A 27,858-nucleotide genomic window follows, 5' to 3' on the forward strand; every position below is an offset into this window, starting at 1 on the left:
CCCTTACCGTGGTATATTGGCCATTTATATCACAAATCCGAGGTGCCTTATTGCCATTATAAATTGGTTACCAACGTAATTAGAGCGGTAAAAATAAATGTTTGGTCATACCCATGGTATACGATCTAATATAACATGGCTTTCAGACAATCAGCATTCAGGGCTTGAACCACCCAGTTAATAACAGGTTAGTGTAGTACTACCTCTATATGTATCAATGCAGAGCAATCACAAAACAGAGCACTGAGTGACATTTTGAACCAAAGGGGTGGGGGGGAACAAAGACAGTTCTGCTGTTCTAACACAGTACATACAATCTCTGTCATTGCTGTGAGTCCAAGTAAATCAGATTAATTCATTGAAATGTGTGCATTTCGTTTGACTTTCATTGAAGCTCCCACCTTCAATAGCAGACTGACTATGCCGTGCACCAGAGCAGCTTCTGTCTGGTTGCTGATTCCCCCCTGGTCAACCGTCTCCAGGGCTGGAACCTGTCAGTCAGAGCAGCAGTGAGGCACTCAAAGAAGAGGCATGCATATACAGGTCAAATAACATACAAAGGTCCAACAACACCGTTACACAGGTCAAACAAGCCACACTTAAATGCTTATTTAGTTTTGTGGCATCATGTAAAATATAGTAATCAAAATAAAGAGTATTGCAAGAATAATATTGGCGCAAGAGACTGACCTGGGTGGTGTCCAGGAAGCAGACAGGGTTGAGAGGCTCCAGAGCTGCCTGGACCCAAGCCAGGTCCTCCGGCCGGCCCAGACTTAGCTCCAGCTCCCTCTGGACAGAGCCCTGGGAGGGCAGGGTCAGCATGGCGCTGGCAGTCCTCTCTGAGCCACACTCCAGCCTCCCTCCGTACATCAGAGTGTTACTTAGGGACATGATTTTACTGTGGAGGCCACCATGAAATTAGTGTAAAAACGTTGGGTGTGACGAAAGGAAACAGTAACCATTGAGAGAAATAGATAAACAATAGAAAAACAAATTGATGCTGAAATAAATGTTTTAAATAGTTGACATGATTTTGTTAAGAATAACCCACCTATTCATCCTGTACTGGACGTTCAGCTGGACTACAGCCTCACTTTTACGCTCGAGACGCTTGAATAGACTCTCGTCCATACCCAACAACCTAATGACGACTTGAAACATTAGAAATGGAGAGGAAACTCTACTCGAAGAGTCCACACTCTTATTGTATGTTTGGTTTCATCGATCCTGAGAGGTGGGGTCGGTGGTGGTTGTAGAGATGTGTCTACTAGGGCTGGGAATTGCCAGGGACCTCAGGATATTATATTATATGTTGCCGTTAGAATCGCAATACATATTGCAATTCGATACTGTGATTTTTCTATGTCATGGAAATAAAACAAATTGTGCTGAAAACAAATTGTCGCCCTATTTAAAAAGATGGAGAACAAGCTATGAAGGGCAAATATTTGCATTTTGGTGAAGCTAGAGCAAAAATAATATTGCAATCTTGTCAAAACGATAACATCCCGGTGTAACTTTATCAATTTTTGACCCCATCACTAGAATCTACTCACCTAGCCTCTCTGTTCTGGACAATGGGGGGCAGCTGTTGGTGGTCCCCCACCAGGACAAAGCGCTGGGCATAGAACAGGGGCCCAAGGCACACTGGCTGACTGATCTGGGACGCCTCGTCCACAATGCAAAAGTCAAAACGACGACGGGAGAAAATGGGGTGCTTTACACCCATGCACGTGGTGGCCACCACCAGCTATGGAGAGATGGGAGGGGTTATTACATAAACGTTTTTGTATGATAACTGTAGTCTCTCAATGGTTGTGTTCTGCCATCTTGTGAGAGTCCATTTGAACAATTGTAGATCATGCGATAGGGCTGTGGCAGTCATACAATTGTCAGCAGGTGATTGTCAAGCAAATAACTGCCTGTCTCACAGTAATTGACAGTTAATTAACAAACACATTCAGGATCTCCTGGCTTCCACCCATAGCCTACAAGCCACTGATGCAGACAATGGAAAATCTACATTTAAAAGGTCTAACAAATCCAAGTAATAAATCATCACAATAAATCCATTATTTATTTTAGATAGGCCTAAAGAAACATGAAGAAAATGTAGTCGATTTCAGAACAGAATAGCATACTCAGTTGTCCTTATGTTAGGCCCGGATCTGGCTATGCCATATAGCTGTGGGCTACACTAGTTCATTTAGCAGACAAGATTTGCTTACAATTCCGTGTCATTATTTTATAGTATGAAGAATACTAAAGGAAAAGGACAAAAGGAATACTTACGTGAGAATGCTATTCATTGACTATAGCTCAACGTTCAACACCATAGTGCCCTCAAAGCTCATCACTAAGCTAAGGACCCTGGGACTAAATACCTCCCTCTGCAACTGGATCCTGACGGGATGCCCCCAGGTGATAAGGGTAGGTAACAACACATCTGCCACGCTGATCCTCAACACGGGGGCCCCTCAGGGGTGCCTGCTCAGTCCCCTCAAGTACTCCCTGTTCACCCGTGACTGCATGGCCAGGCACGACACCATCATTAAGTTTGCCGATGACAACAGTGGTAGGCCTGAACACTGACAACGATGAGACAGCCAATAGGGAGGGGGTGTGAGACCTGGCCACGTGGTCCCAGGACAACAACCTCTCCCTCAACGTGATCAAGACGAAGGAGATGATTGCGGAGGACCGAAGGAGGACCGAGCACACCCCCATTCGCATTGACGGAGCTGTAGTGGAGCAGGTTGAGAGCTTCAAGTTCCTTGGCGTCCACATCACCAAACCATCATCGTCCAAACACAACAAAACAGTTGTGAAGAGGGCACGACAAAGCCTATTTCCCCTCAGGAGAACGAAAATATTTGGCATGGGTCCTCAGATCCTCAGCTGCAACATCGAGAGCATCCTGACTGGATGCATAACTGCCCGGCCTCCGACTGCAAGGCACTACAGAGGGTAGTGCGTACGGCCCAGTACATCACTTGGGCCAAGCTTCCTGCCATCCAGGACCTCTATTCCAAGCGGCATCAGAGGACCCTAAAAATTGCCAAAGAAAATTGGCAAATTGCCAAAGACTCCAGCATCCCTAGTCATTGACTGTTCTCTGGTATCGCGTGGTACCGGAGCGCCAAGTCTAGGTCCAAAAGGCTTCTTAACACCTTCTGGAGCCATAAGGCCCCTGAACAGCTAATCAAATGGCAACCCAGGCTATATAGATAGCCTGGAGGAACAGAACAAAGGCCTCAGTATTCCTAATTATCCTGGCATCTGGGAGACTGCACCAGAGGCAGATGACCACAGGATGAACCCAAAGTGACTTATGGTGCCCTCCAATCTATATGGAGGGGTGGAACCAAGCATTCTGGGTATCAGCTATATAAACTGCGAATTGTCTGTAAAGGGTAGGCTCTCGGCCCAACAGTCTTCAGTTTTATTATTGCAATAAATAAATCGATATTAAATAAAGATGATTGATTAAAGAAATGACTAAGTCTCTCTCAGTACTGAATTTCCACAACAATAGCCTACAGAAATGTTGAGCAACCTAAGCTCATGGGCTCTCATGAAGTGTTTGATTAGATTTTTGATTAGATTTGCTTGATGTCAGAGTGATTAGAGAGACAGAGTGCTGAATACCAGGCAGTTAGCAAGTTTGGTAGGCTACTAATGACCATTGGGTTCCCGAGTGGCGCAGCATTCTAAAGCAGTGCATTTCAGTGCAAGAGGCGTCCCATAGGGTGGCGCACAATTGGCCCAGCGTCGTCCGGTAAAGGGTTTGGCCGTCATTGTAAATAAGAATTTGTTCTTAACTGACTTGCTTAGATAAACAAAGGTTAAATACGAGAACATTTTTTTAAAATCATATTACTCCAGTGCTAGCCTCCCTACACTGGCTTCCTGTTAAGGCAAGGGCTGATTTCAAGGTTTTACTGCTAACCTACAAAGCATTACATGGGCTTGCTCCTACCCATCTTTCCGATTTGGTCCTGTTGTACATACCTACATGTACACTACGGTCACAAGACGCAGGCCTAATTGTCCCTAGAATTTCTAAGCAAACAGCTAGAGGCAGGGCCTCCTCCAATAGAGCTCAATTTTTATGGAATGGTCTGCCTACCCATGTGAGAGAAGCAGACTCGGTCTCAACCTTTAACTCTTTACTGAAGACTCATCTCTTCAGTCGGTCATATGATTGAGTGTAGTCTGGCCCAGAAGTGTGAATGTGAAGGGAAAGGCTCTGGAGCAACGAACCACCCTTGCCAGTTCCCCTCTCTCCACAGGGATTCTCTGCCTCTAACCCTATTACAGGGGCTGAGTCACTGGCTTACTGGTGCTCTTTCATGCCGTCCCTAGGAGGGGTGCGTCACTTGAGCGGGTTGAGTCACTGACGTGATCTTCCTGTCTGGGTTGGCGCTTCCCCCTTGGGTTGTGCCGTGACGGAGATCTTTGTGGGCTATACTCGGCCTTGTCTCAGGATGGTGAGTTGGTGGTTGAAGATATCCCTCTAGTGGTGTGGGGGCTGTGCATTGGCAAAGTGGGTGGAGTTATATCCTACCTGGGGGTATCATCGGATGGGGCCACAGTGTCTCCTGACTCAGCCTCCAGTATTTATGCTGCAGTAGTTTGTGTGTCGGGGGGCTAGGGTCAGTCTTATATCTGGAGTACTTCTCCGGTGTGAATTTAAGATCTCTCTCTCTCTCTCTCTCTCTCTCTCAGGACCTGAGCCCTAGGACCATGCCTCAGGACTACCTGGCATGATGACACCTTGCTGTCCCCAGTCCACCTGGCCGTGCTGCTGCTCCAGTTTCAACTGTTCTGCCTGCGGCTATGGAATCCTGACCTGTTCACCGGACGTGCTACCTGTCCCAGACCTATTATTTGACCATGCTGGTCATTTATGAACATTTGGACATCTTGGCCATGTTCTGTTATAATCTCCACCCGGCACAGCCAGAAGAGGACTGGCCACCCCTCATAGCCTGGTTCTGCTCTAGGTTTCTTCCTAGGTTTTGGCCTTTCTATGGAGTTTTTCCTAGCCACCGTGCTTCTACACCTGCATTGCTTGCTGTTTGGGGTTTTAGGCTGGGATTCTGTACAGCACTTTGAGATATCAGCTGATGTACGAAGGGCTATATAAATACATTTGATTTGAAATAAAATAGATAAAAATGCAGCAGAGCTTGGAGAAGCCGAATTACCATAACAAAACGGGTCAAGCGGAATTTGACTGCCGTCATAACTCGTGACCGCCAGTGTGACGGTAATACGGTCAACATAACAGCCCTAATCATGGAACTGCTCTTCCTTAGCCTGGGTTAAGTGCAGCATAGTTGGGTGGCAGAGCATCGCTCTAAGTCACCTCTTTCCCTCAGTTTAGCCCACTCACCTCCTTGTTGTAAAGATTCTCCAGCTCAGGGAGTGTGTGGATGCCGTTGGTCCGACACCTCTCCTCTGTGTAGGCCAGGATGTCTGGGTGGACCTTCTGAGCCCGGCCCAGACGCAGGAAGCCCACCTTGAACCTCCGGAGCTTTAGCAGGATGTTGTCCACAGCAGAGTGGGTGTAGCTGGTCAGCAGCACACTGAAGCCACATGCATGGAGAATACGCACCTGAGTAAGGACAGAGAGGAAGGAGACTCAACAACCATTCCAATGTTGATCACATTCACACATACATTGCACGAACAAGGGTCACAGAGAGTGTGTTCGTAAATTGAGCAGAATGTGCAGAAAAACAGATTAATTTACTAACGCTCAACACCCCTTGAATATGGGCGGTGTCATTAAACGTTGGCAAAAAAATAGTAATTAAATTGTTGCCAGCAGCACAGTTAATGCCACCAATGCTCTGGATAACATGAACAGCCTAACCAGCTCGTCTAGGGTGAGTAAAATGGTCAGTGAGGTGTTCCCTCATTTGTGTCTGGAATTAGCTAGCAAGCTATCCAACGTTAGCCAGTTACCTTGGGTGCTTGACTACCGTTGTGAGGTCAGAACGCTCGGGTCAACCATACTCCTCGGGCAGAGTGCGCTCTGAACGCTCCGAGCTTAACGCTCGGAATTTACAAATGGACAATGTGACAACACTGAGCACACTCTGGCACTCCAGATTGAATTTACAAAATACACCCAGAGTATCTAAGTAGAACAGGGAAATGACAAACACTGCTCTTACCAGTGTGCATATAGTGGTGGTTTTCCCAGTGCCAGGCATCCCAACTATGAGCGTATAATCTTTGGAGAGCAAAACCTTCTTCATGGCCTGTTTCTGAGGTTTGTTGAGCCCTGAGACAGAGATGAAACACCAAGTTAGTGTTATAGTTCACTGGAGAGCTTTGCAATTAAGTTAGCAAATAAATAAAATGTTAATATAAAAAGGTAACAACTAAAGTGAGACAAAGGAGAGCGGGGAACAGGGGTGACCAATCAGGGGACACACCTTTCAGGATGTTGGCGACTGTGTCCTTAGCTTCCCTGGGCAACACACTGCTAAGGTTGTCAATGAACTGAGGAGGGTGGAAATCCACTATCAGCTCCCTTAGTCTTTCACTGCAAAGGGGGAGGTGGAGCCATGAGTTAATACCTACTATTAGAGGTATGAGGTAAGTTACTTCCATTTCAGGCAGTAGTACTGAACAGACCTTGAAGGAGACCTTTTCATCATCTTGGAGAGGTTGACCAGATGGGTGCTCAATCCCATTACCCCTTCGTCCTGGTCCAGTCGGAACACAACATCAGAGGAACACTTCGAAAGGTCCCTATGGAAATGAGGGGAACAGCTTCAACTTCAGATGAATACACATACAAATAGCAACAAAAAACGAGCTAAAACCGATAGATAGATACATATATATGTGTATGTATATCTATCTATCTATATATATATATACACACACAGTACCAGTCAAAAGTTTGGACACCTAGCCATTCAAGGGTTTTCCTTTATTTTTTACATCGTAGAATAATAGTGAAGACATCAAAACTATGAACATGTATGGAATCATGTAGCAACGAAAAAAAGTGTTAAAACATTTTAGATTATTTGAGGTTCTTCAGAGTAGCCACCCTTTGCCTTGGATGACAGCTTTGCACACTTGTCATTCTCTCAACCAGCTTCACCTGGAATGCTTTTCTAACAGTCTTGAAGGAGTTCCCACACGCTGAGCACCTGTTGGCTTCTTTTCCTTAACTCTGCAGTCTAACTCATCCCAAACAATCTCAATTGGGTTGAAGTCAAATGATTGTGGAGGCCATGTCATCTGATGCAGCACTCATCACTTTTCTCCTTGATCAAATAGCCCTTACACAGCCTGGAGGTGTGTTTTGGGTCATTGTCCTGTTGAAAAACAATTGATAGTCCCACTAAGCGCAAACCAGATGGGATGGCGTATCGCTGCAGAATACTGTGGTAGCCATGCTGGTCAAGTGTGCCTTGAATTCTAAATAAAATCACTGACAATGTCACCAGCAAAGCGCCATCACACCTCCACAGTTTCACAGTGGGAACCACCCATGCGGAGAACATCTGTTCACCTACTCTGCGTCTCACAAACACACGGCGGTTGGAACCAAAAATCTCAAATTTGGACTCATCAGACCAAAGGACAGATTTCCAACGGTCTCGTGTTCATTGCTCATGTTTCTTGGCCCAAGCAAGTCTCTTCTCCTTATTGGTGTCCTTTAGTCGTGGTTTCTTTGGAGTAATTCGACCATCAAGGCCTGATTCACACAAGTTCTTAATTTTCTGGTTTGACTGACCCTCCATGTCTTAAAGTAAGGATGGACTGTAATTTCTCTTTGCTTATTTGAGCTGTTCTTGACATAATATGGACTTGGTCTTTTGCCAAATAGGGCCATCTTCTGTATACCACCCCTACGAAGACATGGATGTTGATTAAGGCAGTCCCCCGCACCTCTGATTCAGAGGGGTTGGGTTAAATGCGTAAGACATTTCAGTTGAATACATTGTTGGACAACTGACCAGGTATCCCCCTTTCCCTTACCCTGTCACAACAAAACTGATTGGCTCAAACGCATTAAGTAAAGAAATTCCACAAATTAAGGCACACCTGTTAATTGAAATGCATTCCAGGTGACTGGTTGAGAACGCCAGTGTGCAAAGCTGTCATCAAAGCATGGCTACTTTGAAGAACCTAAAATATAAATATTTTTGATTTGTTTAACACTTTTGGTTACTACATGATTCCATACGTGTAATTTTATAGTTTTGATGTCTTTACTATTATTCTACAATGTAGAAAATAGTAAAAAGAAAAACCCTGGAATGAGTATGTGTCCAAACTTGACTGGTTTTGTATATAGAAACTCACTAAACTTCCCAGATTACCATAGTGTTTTGAAAGACATTGATACTGCCATCTTACCGATCCAGGGAGCAGCTTACTGCAGTGCTGCTCATGTCTGTGACGTATCCAGCTGCCACACCAATTAGCTGCAAATCATGGTCGCTCACCACAACTCTGTCGCCAACAATCAAGCCCGTCACACCCTGTTCCCCACCACGACGGCGCTCAAAACGGTGGATATACACACCGTCTGACTGGTTCTTCACTGGGCCAATCAGCTGCATGTTTCCCATACACCCCCCACTCTTCTCCCTGGACACCAAAAACAAATTAGACCACCAAATCACCGGCAAAAGCTTGAGGACCACCATTAGGGGAGTTGCGGAATCTTTTAGCATAAAATGTCTTTGCATTCAAATTTAGAGTACATTTTGTCAGTGAATGTAACAGATTGAAGACCTATTATTACAGATATAAATTGTTCAACAAACATCCATTGTGAAAACTCATGTAATTTTTTCAAGCAATTATAGCCCACCCCCCCAACACTATATCAGCTCACATATGTCACTGTCAATGTTCACAGTTCTGTAAGTCACATTATGTAAACCACATCTGATTATAGATTATCTGATATAGATTTCTTCCGGACCTCTCTTGGGCAGACTGCAGCCAGATGTTGTGCCGGCCTCCCTTCCTCTCCATGGTGTGGGTCTCCAGGGCACAGAGGAGCAGCCAGTGGCTGAAGTAGAGCAGGTGTGCCTCTGTCAGGTGCTCACTCTCCTGCTGCACCAACAACTGCTGTGACTCACTGGAGTAGTAGTCTGGAGCCCTGCTCTCAATGGCCCTGTGCACGCACACACACACACACAAGCTGATTTTTAAGGGCATGAAGTTGCTGTTGTCCTGAATCTCCTATCAGCATATAAGTAGTTCACTCTGGAAGGAAGGCAGTTGTACCTGTCATAGAGAGCACAGTTCCTGATCTGGGGACACCACTTGCAGGCCTGTCTGTCTGTGATGATCCCTGGTAGAGGTGCCATCCGTGTCTTGCCTTCCTTCTCCATACTATTGCCAACGTGATGCGCCAGGGTGTTCCTTAATTTCAACAGCTCTGAGAGAGAGATAGAACATGAGTCAACTATGAGGTCCTGTCTCAAAAGAAATGAATAAAAACTATGTTCCCTATGGAAAATAAAATTCCAAACATATTTGTGGTCAGGGCTTACCTCTTCTGTCCATGTGGTTCCCGACTATAGGATGCAGGTTGCCAGTCTTCAGGTAGAGCAGGAATCCTGCCTCTGCATCACTGCGTCTCTCTAAGCTCATCAGAGTGTAAAGGATGACCTGGACAATAACAAGAGTTTTTATTGGTTTGAGCACTGTTGCAGTCATAACGCATGGATGGTTCATAGAGCTCAATATTTGCTATCTGACTGCCAGGCTGTGTGTGTTCGTTCCACTGGTGTAGTACCTGGCTGCGGTGTTCAATGGAGTTGGACTCTTTGCCAGTCTTCAGCTCCAAAGGCATTACCCTGTTGAGTGGAGGCCTGCCCTTGCGATGAATACGCACCCCTGCTGTCACGTCAATTTTACCCTTCAGGCCGAAACGTGGCGACCAAATGTTTTCCTCGATGTCCACAAAATCTGTGACAGCAATGCTGCATGCGGAGTCCTGCCAGCTCAGTGCCCCATCACTTGGCCTGTGGGTGGGGAGGACCAACATTTTTTTAACTGGCAGTCTTAAAAGATTATTTAAGATATAGAATGGAGAATCAAATTAGTTAGGGGTGGGGTGAGTTGGTACTACTCACAATTTGAGAGTTAACAGTTTCTTGCCTGCCTGTGGAGAGGTGTGAAGGTAATCTCTGGCCCATTCTGTCATTGCTGGCAGGTACTCCCAAATCTCCTGCTTCATGTCCTCCTGAGTCAGTTTCAGGGTGTACCTATGAGGAGGGTTGAGAAGAATTACAATAAAACCCAGACTTAAAGCTGCAAAATATAACTTTTTGGGTCACCCACAATTCAATGTGAATTTGGTAGGATTATAGATCTGTCATCCTCATTGAAAGCAAGACTAACATGTGGTAAATCTGTTCAATGAGCGCTATATGTATGCATCCCATGCTTAAGTTAAGTTTTTGTGTCTTTTACTTTCTGTTTTTGGTCACCAGCTTCAAAACAGGAGAAAATACAATATTTTTCACAGCAGTTTAGATGGTACAATGATTCTCTACACTGTACTTGCTTGTTTAGAATTTTAACAACCAAAGCAATTTCTGCATATTGCAACTTTAAGGGGATACTTTGAATTTTGAAGCCCTTTTTCTACTTCCCCAGAGTCAGATGAAATCATGGAGACCATTTATCTGACTTTGTGTGCAGTTTGAAGGAAGTTGCTAACTAGTGTTAGCGCAATGACTACAAGTCTATGCTATCTACTAGCATGCTAACAACAGTTAGCAACATCCTTCAAACTACACAGAGTCAGATCAATGGTCTACACAGGTTCATCTGACTCATGGGAAGTAGATAAAGGGCTTCATTGGCAAAATACTGAAGTATCCCTTTAACATTTCCTAAAAAACTCCCAATGTCAATGTATGATGGCATTGTATGGTATAGTATAATGACTCTTACATGTCTCCCAGGTAGTTGGGGCTGAGCAGGGCTTGGTTGGCCAGCAGTTGCAGCCTTTCCATAGAGAAGTCTCCAGACATTGCAGCTTTCTGGAAGACGTCATGAACTATCGTACCGTTCAGCATCTGTTTGGAGCCTCCGTCGAAACACTAAGGCAAAGGTGAGGATTACATATCATTACAATAAGGTCGTCAATCAATTCATAAACAGATAGGATAACTGAGCCTGGTATTTCATGGTCATACCTTGAACATTTCCCCCAGCACGGCCCGTCTCATGCAGCGGATCCCGCTGGCGATGCTAGTGCCAGATATGAGCACGTCAGGGAGAAGCACCAAGAATCCTGACTCCCTGTCTATCAGCCAGGTACCTGAGACACATTGGCCCTCCAGGTGAACCACATCACCCGTGGACACTGGTGTCGACTCCCTAGAGAAGGCAAGACGTACTATTATTTTCACATGAACTATATTGTTTGTCTGAAAGTAAACTTGAGCAATATTACCCAGAATCACGTTCTAAAACGGGCAAAAATCTTTTGAGTTCGATACACTGTGTACAAAACTTTAAGCACACCTTCCTAATATTGAGTTCTGCCATCAGAACAGCCTAAATTAGTCAGGGCATGGACTCTACAAGGTGTCGAACATGTTCCACAGGGATGCTGGACCATGTCGACTCCAACGCTTCCCACAGTTGTCAATTTGGCTGGATGCTCCAAGGCAAGCAACACTGAAGCATGCATGAGAGCACCAGCTGTTCCGGACGACTGTGTGATCACAATCTCCGCAGCCCATGTAAGACCTTTAAACAGGTCAACATTCACAAGGCCGCAGGGCCAGAAGGATTACAAGGACGTGTACTCCGAGCATGCGCTGACCAACTAGCAACTGTCTTTACTGACATTATCAACCTGTCCTTGACCAAGTCTAACAAACATGTTTCAAGCAGCCCACCATAGTCTCTGTGCCCAAGAACACAAAGGTAACCTGCCTAAATAACTACCGACCCATGGCACTCACGTCTGTAGCCATGAAGTGCTTTGAAAGGTTGGTCAAGGCTCACAAACATCATCCCAGAAACCCACCTCATTTGCATATCGTCCCAATAGATGACGCAATCTCTATTGCATTCAATACTGCCCTTCCCCACCTGGACAAAAGGAACACCTACGTGATAATGCTATTCATTGACTACAGTTCAGCGTTCAACACCATAGTGCCCTCAAAGCTCATCACTAAGCTAAGGACCCTGGGACTAAACACCTCCCTCTGCAACTGGATCATGGACTTCCTGACAGGCCACCTCTAGCTGGTAAGGGTAGGTAACAACACATCTGTCACGCTGATCTTCAACACAAGGGCCTCTCAGGGGTGCATGCTCAGTCCCTTCCTGTAATCCCTGTTCACCCATGATCGCATGGCCAAGCATGACTCCAACACCATCATTAAGTTTGCCGACGACAACTGTGGTAGGCCTGATCACCAACAATGATACAGCCTATATGGATGAGGTCAGAGACCTGGCAGTGTGGTGCCAGGATAACATCCGCTCCCTCAACGTGATCAAGACTAAGGAGATGATCGTGGACTACAGGAAAAGGAGGACCGAGCACCCCCATTCTCATCAACGGGGCTGTAGTGGAGCAGGTTGATAACTGAATTCCTTGGTGTCCACATCACCAACAAACTATCATGGATCAAACAGACCAAGACAGTCGTGAGGGCACAACAACACTTTTCCCCCCCTCAGGAGAATAAAAAGATTTGGCACGTCACCTCAGATCATCAAAGAAGTTCTACAGCTACACCATCAAGCGCATCAAGCCCTAACTGGTTGCATCACCGCCTGATATGGCAACTGCTCAGTCGCTGACCACAAGGCACTACAAAGGGTAGTGCGTACGGCCCAGTACATCACTGGGGCCAAGCTTCCTGCCATCCAGGACCTCTATACCAGGCGGTGTCAGAGGAAGGCCCTAAAAATGTCAAAACTCCAGCCACCCTAATCATAGACGCTCTCTGTTACCGCATGGCAAGTGATACCGGAGCGCCAAGTCTAGGTCCAAAAGGCTTAACAGCTTCTACCCCCCAAGCCATAAGACGACTACTGAACAGCTAATCAAATGGCTACCCGGACAATTTTTATTGTGACCCCACCATTTTTATGCTGCTGCTACTCTGGTTATTATCCATGCATAGTCACTTTACCTCTTCCTACATATTACCTCAACTAACCTGTGCCTCCACGCATTGTACCGGTACCCCCTATACATAGCCTCATTAATGTTATTTTATTGTTGCGCTTTAGTTAGTTTTCTATTTTCTTCTGGTTTAAAAAAAATATTAAATACAAAAATATATTCGGTTCATATAGTAAATAAATAAGTTACAGTTTCTTAAACTGCACTGTTGGTTAAGGGCTTGTAAGTAAGCATTTCACTGTAAGATCTACACCTGTTGTATTTGGAGCATGGACCATTCTTGATACACGTGGGAAACTGTTGAGCGTGAGAAACCCAGCAGCGTTGCAGTTCTTGACAAAACCGGTGCGCCTAGCACCTACTACCATACCCTGTTCAAAGGCACTTAAATGATTTGTCTGGCCCATTCACCCTCTGAATGACACATATGTAAGATGCGCCAACAGACATGGAAGCTCTGCTTCTAGCTCCTAAGCAACAATGCAGGATTTTGTTTTTATGCATTATTTCTTACATTATTAACCCAGTTTTGTTTTTATATTACATACAGCCGGAAATAACTTTTGGAAATCAGAGCATCGGTAACTCACCAGCATTACGACCAGGTATACAACTTTCCCGAATTGGATCCTTTGTTTGTACTCACCAGGACAATTGAACTTATCCCAGAGGCTGTTCCAAGACACCGCCAGCGGAGAAGGTATTCGGAGTGGACTTTAGTCTGACTCAGGAGGGGTGCACACCATCCACCACTTCAGAGAATATTACTCGCTAATGTTCAAACTCTGGACAATAAAGTAAACAAGCTCAGGGCGAGGATATCCTTCCAGAGAGACATCAGGGACTGTGACACTTTTTCACAGAATCATGGCTCTTTCCAGATATACTGTCCCAGTCCATACAGCCAGCTGTGTTGTCAGTACATTGCGCAGACAGAAATAAAGAACTCTCCGGGAAGAAGAAAGACAGGTGTATGTTTCATGATTAACTACTCATGGTGGGATTGTGATAACATACAGAATCAAGTCATTTTGTTCACCAACCTAGAATACCTCAAATAGTCACAGACGTGTATATTCCCCCTCAAGCCGATACCAAGATGGCCCTCAAGGAACATCACTGGACTTCATGCAAACTTCAAACTACATACCCTGAGGCCGCATTTATTGTAGCTGGGAATTTTAACAAAGAAAAATTGAGAAAACGCTACCGAAGTTCTATCAACAAATTGACTGTAGTACTCACTTAGGAAAAACAGATCACTGCTACTAGCCTTTTTGAAACACCTACAAGGCCCCCCCCCACCCTCCCTTTGGCAAATCAGATCACAACTCCATTTTGCTCCTCCCTTCCTATAGGCAGAAACTCAAACAGGAAGGACCCATGCTAAGGTCTACTCAACGATTGTCTGACCAATAAATCAGAATCCATGCTTCAAGATTGTTTTTGATAACTTGGACATGTTCCGTGTAGCCTCAGAGAATAAAATTGACGTTCACACGAACACAGTGACTAAAGACAATGACGTATTACAAATGGAAAACCAGCCAAGGCACGGACACCGACCTCTTGCTTTCGGACAAACTAAAACACATTCTTCGCCTGTTCTGAGGATAACACAGTGCCACTGACACGGCCTGCTCCCAAGGACTGTGGGCTCTCCTTCCCCGTGGCCAATGTGAGTAAGACATTTAAGTGTGCAAACCCTCGCTAGGCTGCCGGCCCAGACGGCATTCCTAGTCGCGTCCTCAGAGCATGTGCAGCCCAGCTGGCCGGAGTGTTTATATACATATTCAATCTCTCCTTACCAGTCTGCTGCCCCCACTTGCTTCATTCAAGTTGTCCACCATTGTTCCTGTACCCAAGAAAGCAAAGGTAACTGAACTAAATGACTTCTGTAATCATGAAGTGCTTTGAGAAGCTAGTTAAGGATCATATCCCCTCCACCTTACCGGACACCCTAGCCCCACTTCAAATAGATCCAGACTACGCAATCACCATCGCACTGCCCTTTCCCATCTGGACAAGACGAATACCTACGTCAGAATTCTGTTAATTGACAATAGCTCAGCATTCAATACCATAGTATCTTCCAAGCTCATCAAGCTCGGGGCCCTGGGTCTGAACCCCACCTTGTGCAACTAGGTCCTGGACTTCCTGATGGTTCCAATTTGTGCTATGTAAAAAAGCTAATGTTTAAGTTCCTTGCTCAGAACATGAGAACATATGGAAGCTGGTGGTTCCTTTTAACATGAGTCTTCAATATTCCCAGGTAAGAAGTTTTAGGTTGTAGTTATTATAGGACTCTCGCTATATACTATTTGTATTTCATTAACCTTTGACTATTGGATGTTCTTATAGGCACTTTAGTATTGCCAGTGTAACAGCAAAGCTTCCGTCCCTCTCCTCGCCCCTCTCTGGGCTCGAACCAGGAACACGTCGACAACAGCCACCCTCGAAGCATCGTTACCCATCGCTCCACAAAAGCCGCGGCCCTTGCAGAGCAAGGGGAACACCTACTCCAAGTCTCAGAGCGAGCAACTTTTGAAATGCTATTAGCACGCACCCCACTATCTAGCTAGCCATTTCACATCGGTTACACCAGCCTCATCTCGGGAGTTGATAGGCTTGAAGTCATAAACAGCTCAATGTTTGAAGCAATGCGAAGAGCTGCTAGCAAAACGCACAAAAGTACTGTTTGAATGACTGCTTACGAGCCTGCTGCTGCCTACCATTGCTCAGTCAGACTGCTCTATCAAATCATAGACTTAATTATAAACACACAGATATAGGAGCCTTTGGTCATTAATATGGTCGAATCCGAAAACTATCATTTCGAAAACAAAACGTTTATTCTTTCAGTGAAATACGGAACCGTTCCATATTTTATCTAATGGGTGGCATCCCTAAATCTAAATATTGCTGTTACATTGTACAACCTTCAATGTTATGTCATAATTATGTACAATTCTGGCAAATTAATTACGGTCTTTGTTAAGAATAAATGGACTTCACAGTTCGCAACGAGCCAGGCGGCCCAAACTGCTGCATATACGCTGACTGCTTGCACGGGAACACAAGAGAAGTGACACAATTTCCCTAATTATAAGAAATTCATGTTACCAGGCAATATTAACTAAATATGCAGGTTTAAAAATATATACACTTGTGTATAGATTTTAAAGAAAGGCATTGATATTTATGGTTAGGTTTGGTGGAATGACAGTGCTAAATCACCCGGTTGGCTGTGATTAGTAGGCTGTGATTCGATGAGAAATGAACAGGCACCGCATCCATTATATGCAACGCAGGACACACTAGACAAACTAGTAATATCATCAACCATGTGTAGTTAACTAGTGATTATGTGAAGATTGATTGTTTTTTATAAGTTTAATGCTAGCTAGCAACTTACCTTGGCTTCTTGCTGCCCTCGCGTAACATGTAGTCAGCCTGCCACGCAGGCTCCTCGTGGAGTGCAATGTAAGGCAGGTGGTTAGAGCGTTGGACTAGTAACCAGAAGGTTGCAAAAATGAATCCCCGAGCTGACAAGGTAAAAATCTGTCATTCTGCCCCTTAACAAGGCAGTTAACGCACCGTTCCAAGGCCGTCATTGAAATTAAGAATGTTCTTAACTGACTTGCCTAGTTAAATAAATGTGTAACAAAATATAATCATAAAAATATGAAAAAATATAAACTTGAAATCGGCCGATTAATCGGTTGACCTCTAGTGAGGGCCCTGGCGGAGTGGTGCCATGAAAATAACCTCTCCCTCAACAAAACGAAGGAGCTGATTGTGGACTTCAGGAAACAGCAGAAGGAGCACACCCCTATCCACAGATAGGACTGTAGTAGAGAAGGTGGAACGCTTCAAGTTCCTCAGCGTACATATCATTGACAATCAGAAATGATCCACCCACACAGACAGTGTGGTGAAAAAGGTGCAACAGCGCCTCTTCAATTTCAGGAGGCTGAAGAAATTTGGCTTGGCATCGAAGACCCACACAAACTTTTACAGATTGAGAGCATCCTCTTGGGTTGTATGACCACCTGGTCATACGGCAACTGCACCACCCACAACCACAGGGCTCTCCAGGGGTGGTACGGTCTGCCCAAAGCATCACCGGGGGCACACTGCCTGCACTCCAGGACACCTACAGCACCCAATGTCATAGGGAGGCCAAAACGATCAAGTACATCAACCACGGCCTGTTCACCCCGCTACCATCCAAAAGGGGAGGTCAGATCAGGTGCATCCAAGCAGGGACCGAGAGACTGAAAAACAGCTTCTGCAGTATCTCAAGGCCAACAGACTGAAATAGCCATCACTAGCCGGCTACCACCGGACTACTCAACCACGCACCTTAGAGGCTGATGCCCTATATACACAGAGTTGGAATCACTGGCCACTTTTATAATGGAACACTAGTCACTTTAATACTGTTTACATACATATTTTTTCATCTCATATGTATAAACACTGTATTCTAGTAAATGCCACTCCCTGACATGGCTCGTCCTAATATTTATATATTTTACTTAAAAATGTGTGTATTGTTAGATACTGTTGGAGCTAGGGACAAGCATTTCGCTACACCCGCAATAACATTTTTAATGGAAGCCTCTCCAACATAATACATGTAGAATCAGGAATTCCCCAGGGCTGCTGTCTTGGCCCTTTTCAATCTTTACTAATGACATGCCGCCACCGGCTGTGTCTATGTATGCGGATGACTCAACACTATACGTCAGCTACTACAGCGACTGAAATGATTGCAACACTCAACAAAAAGCTGCAGTTACATTTCAGAGTGGGTGGCAAGGAATAAGTTACGCCTAAATATTTCTAATCCCATTGTAATTTGGACACATTCACTAAACCCTAAAACTCAACTAAATCTTGTAATAAATAATGTGGAAACTGAGCAAGTCGAGGTGGCTAAACTGCTTGGAGTACAACAGTAGCTAAAACAGGGAGTAGTCTGTCCATAATAAAGCGCTATTCTATCTTCTTAACACTATCAACAAGGCAGGTCCTACAGGCCCTAGTTTTGTCGCACCTGGACTACTGTTCAGTCGTGTGGTCAGGTACCACAAAAAAGGACTTAGGAAAATTGCAATTGGCTCAGAACAGGGCAGCATGGCTGGTCCTTGGATGTAAACAGAGCTAATAATAAGCATGTCAATCTCTCCTGGCTCAAAGTGGAGGAGAGATAGACTTCATCACTACTTGTATTTATGAGAGGTATTGACATGTTGAATGCCCCGAGTTGTCTGTTTGAACTACTGGTCCACAGCTCGGACACCCATGCATACCTAGAGCCCTATGATTTCCGCAATGCGGAAAACTGGGACGGAATCGAGGAATTTTCTATAATTTGGCTGAAATTGATTTTTTTAATCAAAAGTAGGCCTAATTATTGCAGTAACCTAAATGACAACTGTGAAATTACAGACAAGTAGGCATAGAGAAATACTTCCGTTTTCGATTGCCGTGTTTTAAGAGGGGGTCGGTCAGGTTTAGGACCCTTACGTCACCTCACAACTTGGCTGTCACTGAGAAACGTCTAGAAGAGGCCGTCTATGACAGCCAAGAAGTAAACTATGAGTCAGGCGATAAGCTGTTTTGAAAGTTCTGTCGGCGTACTATTGATTGGACCCGTAAAAATGTGCGATGACCACTTAAAATCTAAAGCCCATGTGAAGAACAAGGAAAAGCACCGTGTTAGCCAGAGCACGCCTCTTCAAACTACCATTACTAGTGCAAGCGCATTTGCAGATTTAAGACAATTTATTTCAGGACTTTGTGGCTGTGTGCACCGAGTCTGAAATCCCCTTAGAAAAGCGAAGAAAGCTACAGCTGTTTCTAGTGAAGCATTACAAACAGGGAGGAGCATTGCCCGAAAATGAGAGCAGCCTCGGTCAAACTCACCTGCTCTGTGTGTTCGACCAACATATGACTGTCGTTCTACAAAAGAGCCGTGGGAAGAGGTTTGGGGTGGTTGTTGACAAGACAACAGATGCAAGGGATTGCAGCGGTCTAAACATTGTCATTGGTGAGTTAATTTAACAGCCCATTGATATACCGTTGCATTAGCCTACATATACATTCTGCAATGTGAATTGTCCGCATGCAAATTGTGATATTCCAAACAACGAGCTATCGTGGAGAAATATAGCGATGTCAGCTAAATGGAGAGGCAGACAGCTGCTAACTATCGCTGTATCTAGTTTGTTTTTACACTTGAAATGACTTATTTTGTCACTTATTTTAGGTTAAAACAGTTTGTCCTTATCTTTTTGCAGGTGTTGAAAACCAGTACTTTCTGGTGGATGTCATTTTCATGGACAGAAGCAACTACTCAACGTTTTCCCAAGCTATACTAGCCTCCCTTCACAGCAACGATCTGAACCTGAATGATGCCTGGGCAGTCACAGATAATGCCTCTTACTGCCTGAAGGCATACAAGGAGGTTCTGAAAGGAGTGATGCCCAACAGTGTCCATGTAACCGGTCTCTGCCATGTCATCAATCTGGTGGGTGAGACCTGGCAGCACTACAAATACTTCTGAAGTTGCATCACTTGTGACATGGATGAGAGGTCTTCTTCAAGAAGCCTGCCAGAAAGAGAAGATGGGTGAGCTTCCTCATTATGAAGGAGTTTGTGCAGGCCAAGGCTCCTCCTAGAGCAGTGATCTCCAGGTGAAATAGCTCCAGGTGAAGTACCATGCACAGCACGTTCATCTGTACAGAGCTTTTGTTGGCAGAAAAGTCATCATCCCAGGCAGTCACAAACATCCTCAGCCAGCTGGAAACAGAGGAGAAGGTGCAGGCCTTCACTGTTAAGCTAACCTGCATCTCAGAGGGCTGCTCCAAACTGATGACAGCTCTGTCAATCCTGGAAGGAACCAGTGTCTGCATACAATGTCATGGAGGACCTGGGCTTTTATCTAGTGAATGGAACGGCAAAAACATGTGGGTATGGTGCCAAGACAGATGAGCTATTGAGAAGGATGGGGATTGGAGAGAGGAGGGAGGTGCTTGACCATCTCCATGATGCATTCCATTTGGCCTTCAAAGTTCTCAAAGCACTGGGACACACATCCAGCCAGAGAGGTCAATCCTAGGCAGGCTCCAGCCATGGAAAAGCAGATTGATGCCTACACACAACTGAAATCCATAGCAAGCCCATCAACAGAGCTCAGTGAAGAATGGATTGCCTATCACCACTGTGTGTCCAGGGAGCCCTCACCTGCTTTGTAGCTTGCTGATTACTAGAGGGGCCTGAGTGCAAGATTCCCAAGAGTTGCAGAAGTGGCAGTGCCCTACATCTACTTCCCAGTCAGTTCAGTCAACAGAGGAGTTTCAGCAAATACAAGACTTTACACAAACAAGCGAGAAGCACTCACCGAGCTAAACACAGAGGCTGACAATCATGTACCTCAATGGAGATATCTGTGATAGATGGAAAACTTACAATGGACAGACATAGGAGCTCATAAGGTAGTTCCATAGGTTTTGCCTATTGCTGCATTATTGCCTAGATTCTTGCATTCATCTTTTTTTCCATTTATAAGTTCAAATAAAGTGCTTCACAAGTGTTACAAAAAACAAAAACGTATTTTTACATAAGTTTAACTCTAGGTTTTGCATATTGCCTAGATTCTTGCATTACTTTTTAAAATTTATAATGAAAAACTTAGAACTCTGTATTGAAGCACTTGCCTTAATAAAAAAAATTGTGCAATGATGTATTGCATCATTACAAATTTACTGTTATACATCTTAATAAAATCGATGTTTTATTCATTCACATTATTAGAAACTCTTTCTGATGATAAAATTAGTGTAAAACACAGAACACAGATTTTTTTTAAGAGAAAAAAATGAATTTTGGGATTTAAAATAATTGCGTATGAGATAAGGCCCTAAATACCCCACAAGACATGCCACAAAAGGTCTCTTCACAGTCCCCAAGTCCAGAACAGACTATTGGAGGCGCACAGTACTACATAGAGCCATGACTACATGGAACTCTATTCCACATCAAGTAACTGATGCAAGCAGAAAAAGAAAAAAAAAAAAAAATATATATATATATATATATATATATATATATATATATATATATATAAAAATTAAATACACACATTATGGAACAGCAGGGACTGTGAAGCAACAAACATAGGCACAGACATGCATTCACACACAATAACATACGCACTACAAACACATGTGCACATGGATTTTGTACTGTAGATATGTGGTAGTGGTAGCTACCAAAACTCAAACCAGCCACACACAAATCATATTCAAGTCAATAGAACACCTAACATCACACACATTGTATAGAGGCACTGTATAGCTAAACCCCAAAAAAACAAGAATCAACGTTGTCCAGGTCATTGATTGTATTAAAAAAACCTCTACTCGCAACTTCAAGGAGAAACACACTAGATTGTATTGGGAGTGCACACAGTGTGTTGTGAAATCTGTGAATGTATTGTAATGTTTTTAAAATTGTATAAACTGCCTTAATTTTGCTCAACCCCAGGAAGAGTTGCTTCTGCCTTGGCAGCAGCTAATGGGGATCCATAATAAATAAATCTGCTAAATGTGTATGTGACAAATAACATTTGATACACAAGCCATGTCTCAAGGCTTAAAAATCATTTGTTAACCTGTCTCCTCCCCTTCATCTCCACTGATTGAAGTGGATTTAACAAGTGACATTAATAAGGGAGCATAGCTTTCACCTCGATTCACTTGGTCAGAATGTGTCATGGAAAGAGCGGTGTTAATGTTTTGTCCACTCATTTGGGTATGTAAAATAATGTATTGTGCAGAAAATTACCATCCATCCTTCAGAATACAAATCTCAGTAGGATGGGAGGTCTTGGAGGCAGTGATGGTCAGATGTTTCTCCACAGAGCCACGAGCACCATGGATCTCCTGCACATCTAGTATCCAGTAGCGGTTGTGCAGCCCAGTGGTCAGAATAACATGGTCTGGGATGCCTTTCTTTTTACTGGTTAGTGAAAAACAACAAAAGGGTAATTTTTATGCACAAATATCACTCCATACCAGAAGAAAGGCATTTCAGGCATATTTTTAAAAATCCATTCCATTTTTTTTTTTTTTTTTGAAACGATGCCTAGTAAGTTAGATGTGCTCATCATACCCAGCATTGGATTTCTCCTCAGTGTTACTGAAGATCTCCTCCATTTTGTCATCAAACCAGTTGTCCTCCAGCCCCTCCAGGTGGTCTTCTGATGTTACTCCTTTCCCATCAGTGCCACAGTCTCTGACAGCACTGTTTTCAACTTCCATTAAGCTCTTATTGGGATTGGGTGGACACGGAAGGATAGTTTTTACACTACTAGGCTTCTCAAAGCTAGTTGCTATCACATGCCCACCGCTTGTATTCAAGTCTGTAGGGCAGCCATTATATTCTGTGGCATCTTTCTGTTCTGTAATGACCGTAAAAGCACACTCCTCTTCACATTCACTCAAGCTGCTGGGGAGAGAGCTCTCATTAGAGGACAAGGACGAAGCTCTTTTGACAGACAGTGGCTTTAATGATGGCATGACGTTTCTAATCTTCTCCTTGGCACCTGATGTCAATACACTGTAACCTAAGTGTATCTGACCAGCCTTGGATGGCTTGCTGCCATTCACAGCTTTGACAACTAGGCCTGTGCCCTGCTGGAATTTCGTACCTTTGGAGTTTTGAGTGTCATCAATGACCTGCAAGCATTCGCTCAGGAATTCCTCTCCATGAAGGAGAGGCTTCCGCAAAGGGCTAATAGAGGGCCTCTTTACTGGCATGGTTTTGGGACGCTTGGCAACCTGCAAGTCATCGGAACTGAACAGTCTTTTCACAGAGCAACGTTGCATGTTACTGTTCTTGGTGCTCGTCTGTACCTGAGGCGGGGGACTGATCTTACTCCTCAGGGAGAACATAACTGCCTTGGGAGAATTTTCCCTTATTAAGCTGACCCCTCTGGAGCACGGTCTGCGGCAGATAGGAGAGAGATGCCCATCTTCAGGCTTTCTGGCAGGGTGAGAGGTTCTGATCTGGCTGTCGGGGGTCTCTGGGACAGATAAGAGGTCAAAAGACAGGGGAGAATTTTCAATGCCTCCCAGGACACTGCGCTGGTTAGAGGTGACATTTGACGAGTCCATCTCAGTTATGCTGCATATAGTTCTCTTTGAGGGAGGCGTTGACTCCTGAAACCAACACAAGGTCAGACTTAAGTTTGTCAACAATTGTACACAGAGTGAGGATAATTCAATAAGAAACGGTAAAGGCGTCAGCATGCTTCAGTTCAGTTGGTGCCTAGCCAACTCTGCTAACCGAACGAGTATGTTCACATGCTCCCTTAAAAAGACCTATGCTTGAAAAATTCGAGAAAAAAGCAGCAATCGTTAAATCCATTGAGGTCGCCATAGCCAGTATACACTTCTTCTAAATAGTCCGAATTAATCTAACTCAATAAATCTGTCATTCATTTTGATGTTTTGCAGAAGATCTTAGTTGAATGTAAAATTGCGCGACTAAGATGTTTGGTGCAGTTATGATTTTTTGTTGTTGCATAAAACGAGTTGCCTCTCATTGAATGACAAAGACTATTGAAGAATCCCTACTGTTGAGCAATCACCGAGGAAGGGGAGTAGGCTTTCCCTGAAATTCTGCTTGCCTCCAGAAAACAATGTGCGCCCAAACAGCGGAATAAACTCACCCGAGTCCAAAAGAAAAATATCATAGTATATGCCAAACTCTACCGGCTGTGAAGCATGTGGACGCCTTAACTCACCTTGAGTTTGTTTGGGTAGAAAAATGAAGAGAGTGTCTTCTGATGGCCTCCAATTACCTATCGTTGGGACAAAGTACAGCAAATTAGCATAGAGCCTTTGTGGTGTTAGGGTAAAGGGGGATACCTAGTCAGTTGTACAACAATGCACGTCTTTCGCATTTAACCCAACCCCTCTGAATCAGTTATCATATCGTAACGAGACCAAAATATCCACAGGAAAGTATTAAACTGATTTGGTAAAAAAGCTGGTACTAGTGCGCTCAGACTTCTGTCACATAAAGCATGTGCAAAATCAAGTAACATGCACGAGCTGCTAGTATGTATGAATTTCATGCATGTATTTACATTGTGTGCGCATGCTTCAGGTGAAATCTGAATGCACTACCAGCATTTTGAAAAGTATGTTTGGTAATACTTTTCTTGTGGATATTTCGCCTCAAATTTCCAGCAGAGTTACACATGGAATAAACAGTATCAATAACACAATAGAGAAAGTGTATATATACAGTGTGTGCAAATGAGGGAGCATAAGGGGGCTGAGGCAATAAATAGACCATAGTGACGAAATTATTACAGTATGGCAAATTAAACACTGGGGTGATAGAGGTGCAGAAGATGAGTGTGCAAGTAGCGGTACTGAGGTGCAAAGGAGCAAAATAAATAACAATATGATGAGGTAGTTGGATGGGCTATTTAAAGGTGCAGTGATCTGCTCTGACAGCTAGTGCTTAAAGCTAGTGAGGGAGAGATGAGTCTTCAGCTTCAGTGATAATTGCAAGCAATGGAAGCAATGAACTGGAAGGAAAGGCGGCCGAAGGAAAAATTGGCTTTGGGAGTGACTAGTGAAATACACCTGCTGGAGCCCGTAATGCGAGTGGGTGCTGCTATGTTGACCAGTGAGCTGAGAAGTTGGGCCTTTACCTAGCATTGACTTATAGATGACCTGGAGCCAGTTGGTTTGGCAACGGATATGAAGCCAGGGCCAGCCAACGAGAGCATACAGGTCACAGTGGTGGGTAGTATATGGGGCTTTGGTGACAAAACGGATTGCACTGTAATAGACTGCATCCAATGTGCTGAGTAGTGTTGGAGGCTATTTTGTAAATGACATCGCCGAAGTCAAGGATCGGTATGATAGTCTGTTTTACAAGGGTATGTTCGGCAGCATGAGTGAAGGATGCTTTGTTGCGAAATAGGAAGCTAATTCTAGATTTCATTTTGGATTGGAGATGCTTAACGTGAGTCTGGAAGGAGAGTTTATAGTCTAACCAGACACCTAGATATTTGTAGTTGTCCACATATTCTAAGTCAGAACAATCCAGAGTAGTGATGCTGGATGGGTGGGTAGGTGTGGGCAGCAATCAGTTGAAGGGCACACATTTAGTTTTACTTGCATTTAAGCGCAGTTGGAGGCCATGGAAGGAGAGTTGTATGGCATTGAAGCTCGTCTGGAAGTTAGTGACAGTGTCCAAAGTAGAGGTCGACCGATTATGATTTTTTCAACGCCGACACCGATTATTGGAGGACCAAAAAAGCCGATACCGATTAATCGGCCGATTTTTTTTTACAATTGTATTTATTTGTAATAATGACAATTACAACAATACTGAATTAACACTTATTTTAACTTAATACAGCAGGGGGGCAGTATTTAGTCAGCCACCAGTTGTGCAAGTTCTCCCACTTAAAAAGATGAGGCCTGTAATTTTCATCATAGGTACACTTCAACTATGACAGACAAAATTAGGAAGAAAAATCCAGAAAATCACATTGTAGGATTTTTAATGAATTTATTTGCAGATGGTGGAAAATAAGTATTTGGTCACCTACAAACAAGCAAGATTTCTGGCTCTCACAGACCTGTAACTTCTTCTTTAAGAGGCTCCTCTGTCCTCCACTCATTACCTGTATTAATGGCACCTGTTTGAACTTGTTATCAGTATAAAAGACACCTGTCCACAACCTCAAACAGTCACACTCCAAACTCCACTATGGCCAAGACCAAAGAGCTGTCAAAGGACACCAGAAACAAAATTGTAGACCTGCACCAGGCTGGGAAGACAATCTGCAATAGGTAAGCAGCTTGGTTTGAAGAAATCAACTGTGAGAGCAATTATTAGGAAATGGAAGACATACAAGACCACTGATAATCTCCCTCGATCTGGGGCTCCACGGAAGATCTCACCCCGTGGGGCCAAAATGATCACAAGAACGGTGAGCAAAAATCCCAGAACCACATGGGGGGACCTAGTGAATGACCTGCAGAGAGCTGGGACCAAAGTAACAAAGCCTACCATCAGTAACACAATACGCCGCCAGGGACTCAAATCCTGCAGTGCCAGACGTGTCTCCCTGCTTAAGCCAGTACATGTCCAGGCCCGTCTGAAGTTTGCTAGAGAGCATTTGGATGATCCAGAAGAAGGTTGGGAGAATGTTATATGGTCAGATGAAACCAAAATATAACTTTTTGGTAAAAACTCAACTCGCCGTGTTTGGAGGACAAAGAATGCTAAGTTGCATCCAAAGAACACCATACCTACTGTGAAGCATGGGGGTGGAAACATCATGCTTTGGGGCTGTTTTTCTGCAAAGGGACCAGGACGACTGATCCGTGTAAAGGAAAGAATGAATGGGGCCATGTATCGTGAGATTTTGAGTGAAAACCTCCTTCCATCAGCAAGGGCATTGAAGATGAAACGTGGCTGGGTCTTTCAGTATGACAATGATCCCAAACACACCGCCTGGGCAACGAAGGAGTGGCTTCGTAAGAAGCATTTCAAGGTCCTGGAGTGGCCTAGCCAGTCTCCAGATCTCAACCCCATAGAAAATCTTTGGAGGGAGTTGAAAGTCCGTGTTGCCCAGCAACAGCCCCAAAACGTCACTGCTCTAGAGGAGGTCTGCATGGAGGAATGGGCCAAAATACCAGCAACAGTGTGTGAAAACCTTGTGAAGACTTACAGAAAACGTTTGACCTCTGTCATTGCCAACAAAGGGTATATAACACATTATTGAGAAACTTTTGTTATTGACCAAATACTTATTTTCCACCATAATTTGCAAATAAATTCATTAAAAATCCTACAATGTGATTCTCTGGATTTTTCTCTCTCATTTTGTCTGTCATAGTTGAAGTGTACCTCTGATGAAAATTACAGGTCTCTCATCTTTTTAAGTGGGAGAACTTGCACAATATGGTGGCTGACTAAATACTTTTTTGCCCCACCGTATAATACACCAATAAAATCAATTTAGCCTCAAGTAGATAATGAAACATGTTCAATTTGGTTTAAATAATGCAAAAACAAAAGTGTTGGAGAAGAACGGAAAAGTGCAATATGTGCTATGTAAGAAAGCTAACGTTTAAGTTCCTTGCTCAGAACATAAGAACATGTGAAAGCTGGTGCTTCCTTTTAACATGAGTCTTCAATAATCCCAGGTAAGACGTTTTTAGGTTGTAGTAATTACAGGACAATTTCCCTCTATACCATTTGTATTTCATTAACCTTTGACTATTGGATGTTCTTATAGGCACTTTAGTATTTCCAGTGTAACAGTATAGCTTCCATCCCTCTCCTCGCTCCTCTCTGGGCTCGAACCAGGAATACAACGACAACAGCCACCCTCGAAGCAGCGTTACCCATGCAGAGCAAGGGGGAACAACCACTTCAAGGCTCAGAGCGAGTGATGTTTGAAACGCTATTAGCGCGCGCTAACTAGCTAGCCATTTCACTTCGGTCACACCAGCCTCATCTCGGGAGTTGATAGGCTTGAAGTCATAAACAGCGCAATGCTTGACGCACAACGAAGAGCTGCTGGCAAAATGCCCGAAAGTGCTGTTTGAATGAATGTTTACGCGCCTGCTTCTGCCTACCACCGCTCA

General features: G+C 44.1%; 1 protein-coding gene across 2 annotated transcripts in view; it reads right to left on the reverse strand.

Annotated features, from left to right (window-relative positions):
• dna2 (DNA replication helicase/nuclease 2) overlaps positions 1 to 27,858 on the reverse strand; it is a 34,466-nt gene that overhangs the window by 2,488 nt on the left and 4,120 nt on the right. Inside the window, exons 2-20 of one of the 2 annotated variants that reach the window (XR_016491056.1) lie at positions 23,979 to 24,035; positions 22,343 to 23,391; positions 22,016 to 22,189; positions 11,202 to 11,385; positions 10,957 to 11,105; positions 10,131 to 10,262; positions 9,791 to 10,019; positions 9,546 to 9,663; positions 9,277 to 9,430; positions 8,969 to 9,163; positions 8,395 to 8,628; positions 6,652 to 6,768; positions 6,450 to 6,559; positions 6,186 to 6,295; positions 5,399 to 5,620; positions 1,557 to 1,750; positions 1,052 to 1,291; positions 691 to 898; positions 402 to 491 (exon numbers count right to left, since the gene is read on the reverse strand). Coding sequence is in view for 1 of the 2 variants with exons in the window: in XM_021580991.3 (XP_021436666.3) it covers positions 402 to 491; positions 691 to 898; positions 1,052 to 1,141; positions 1,557 to 1,750; positions 5,399 to 5,620; positions 6,186 to 6,295; positions 6,450 to 6,559; positions 6,652 to 6,768; positions 8,395 to 8,628; positions 8,969 to 9,163; positions 9,277 to 9,430; positions 9,546 to 9,663; positions 9,791 to 10,019; positions 10,131 to 10,262; positions 10,957 to 11,105; positions 11,202 to 11,385; positions 22,016 to 22,189; positions 22,343 to 23,391; positions 23,979 to 24,035 (3,816 nt within the window). In the remaining variant the exon portion in view is untranslated. The remainder of the gene's footprint in view (positions 1 to 401; positions 492 to 690; positions 899 to 1,051; positions 1,292 to 1,556; positions 1,751 to 5,398; positions 5,621 to 6,185; positions 6,296 to 6,449; positions 6,560 to 6,651; positions 6,769 to 8,394; positions 8,629 to 8,968; positions 9,164 to 9,276; positions 9,431 to 9,545; positions 9,664 to 9,790; positions 10,020 to 10,130; positions 10,263 to 10,956; positions 11,106 to 11,201; positions 11,386 to 22,015; positions 22,190 to 22,342; positions 23,392 to 23,978; positions 24,036 to 27,858) is intronic. The other variant, XM_021580991.3, reaches the window with a different exon arrangement.

Source organism: Oncorhynchus mykiss, chromosome 23, assembly GCF_057628025.1.
Source record: "Oncorhynchus mykiss isolate SJ-2025 chromosome 23, ASM5762802v1, whole genome shotgun sequence".
Taxonomy (NCBI): domain Eukaryota; kingdom Metazoa; phylum Chordata; class Actinopteri; order Salmoniformes; family Salmonidae; genus Oncorhynchus; species Oncorhynchus mykiss.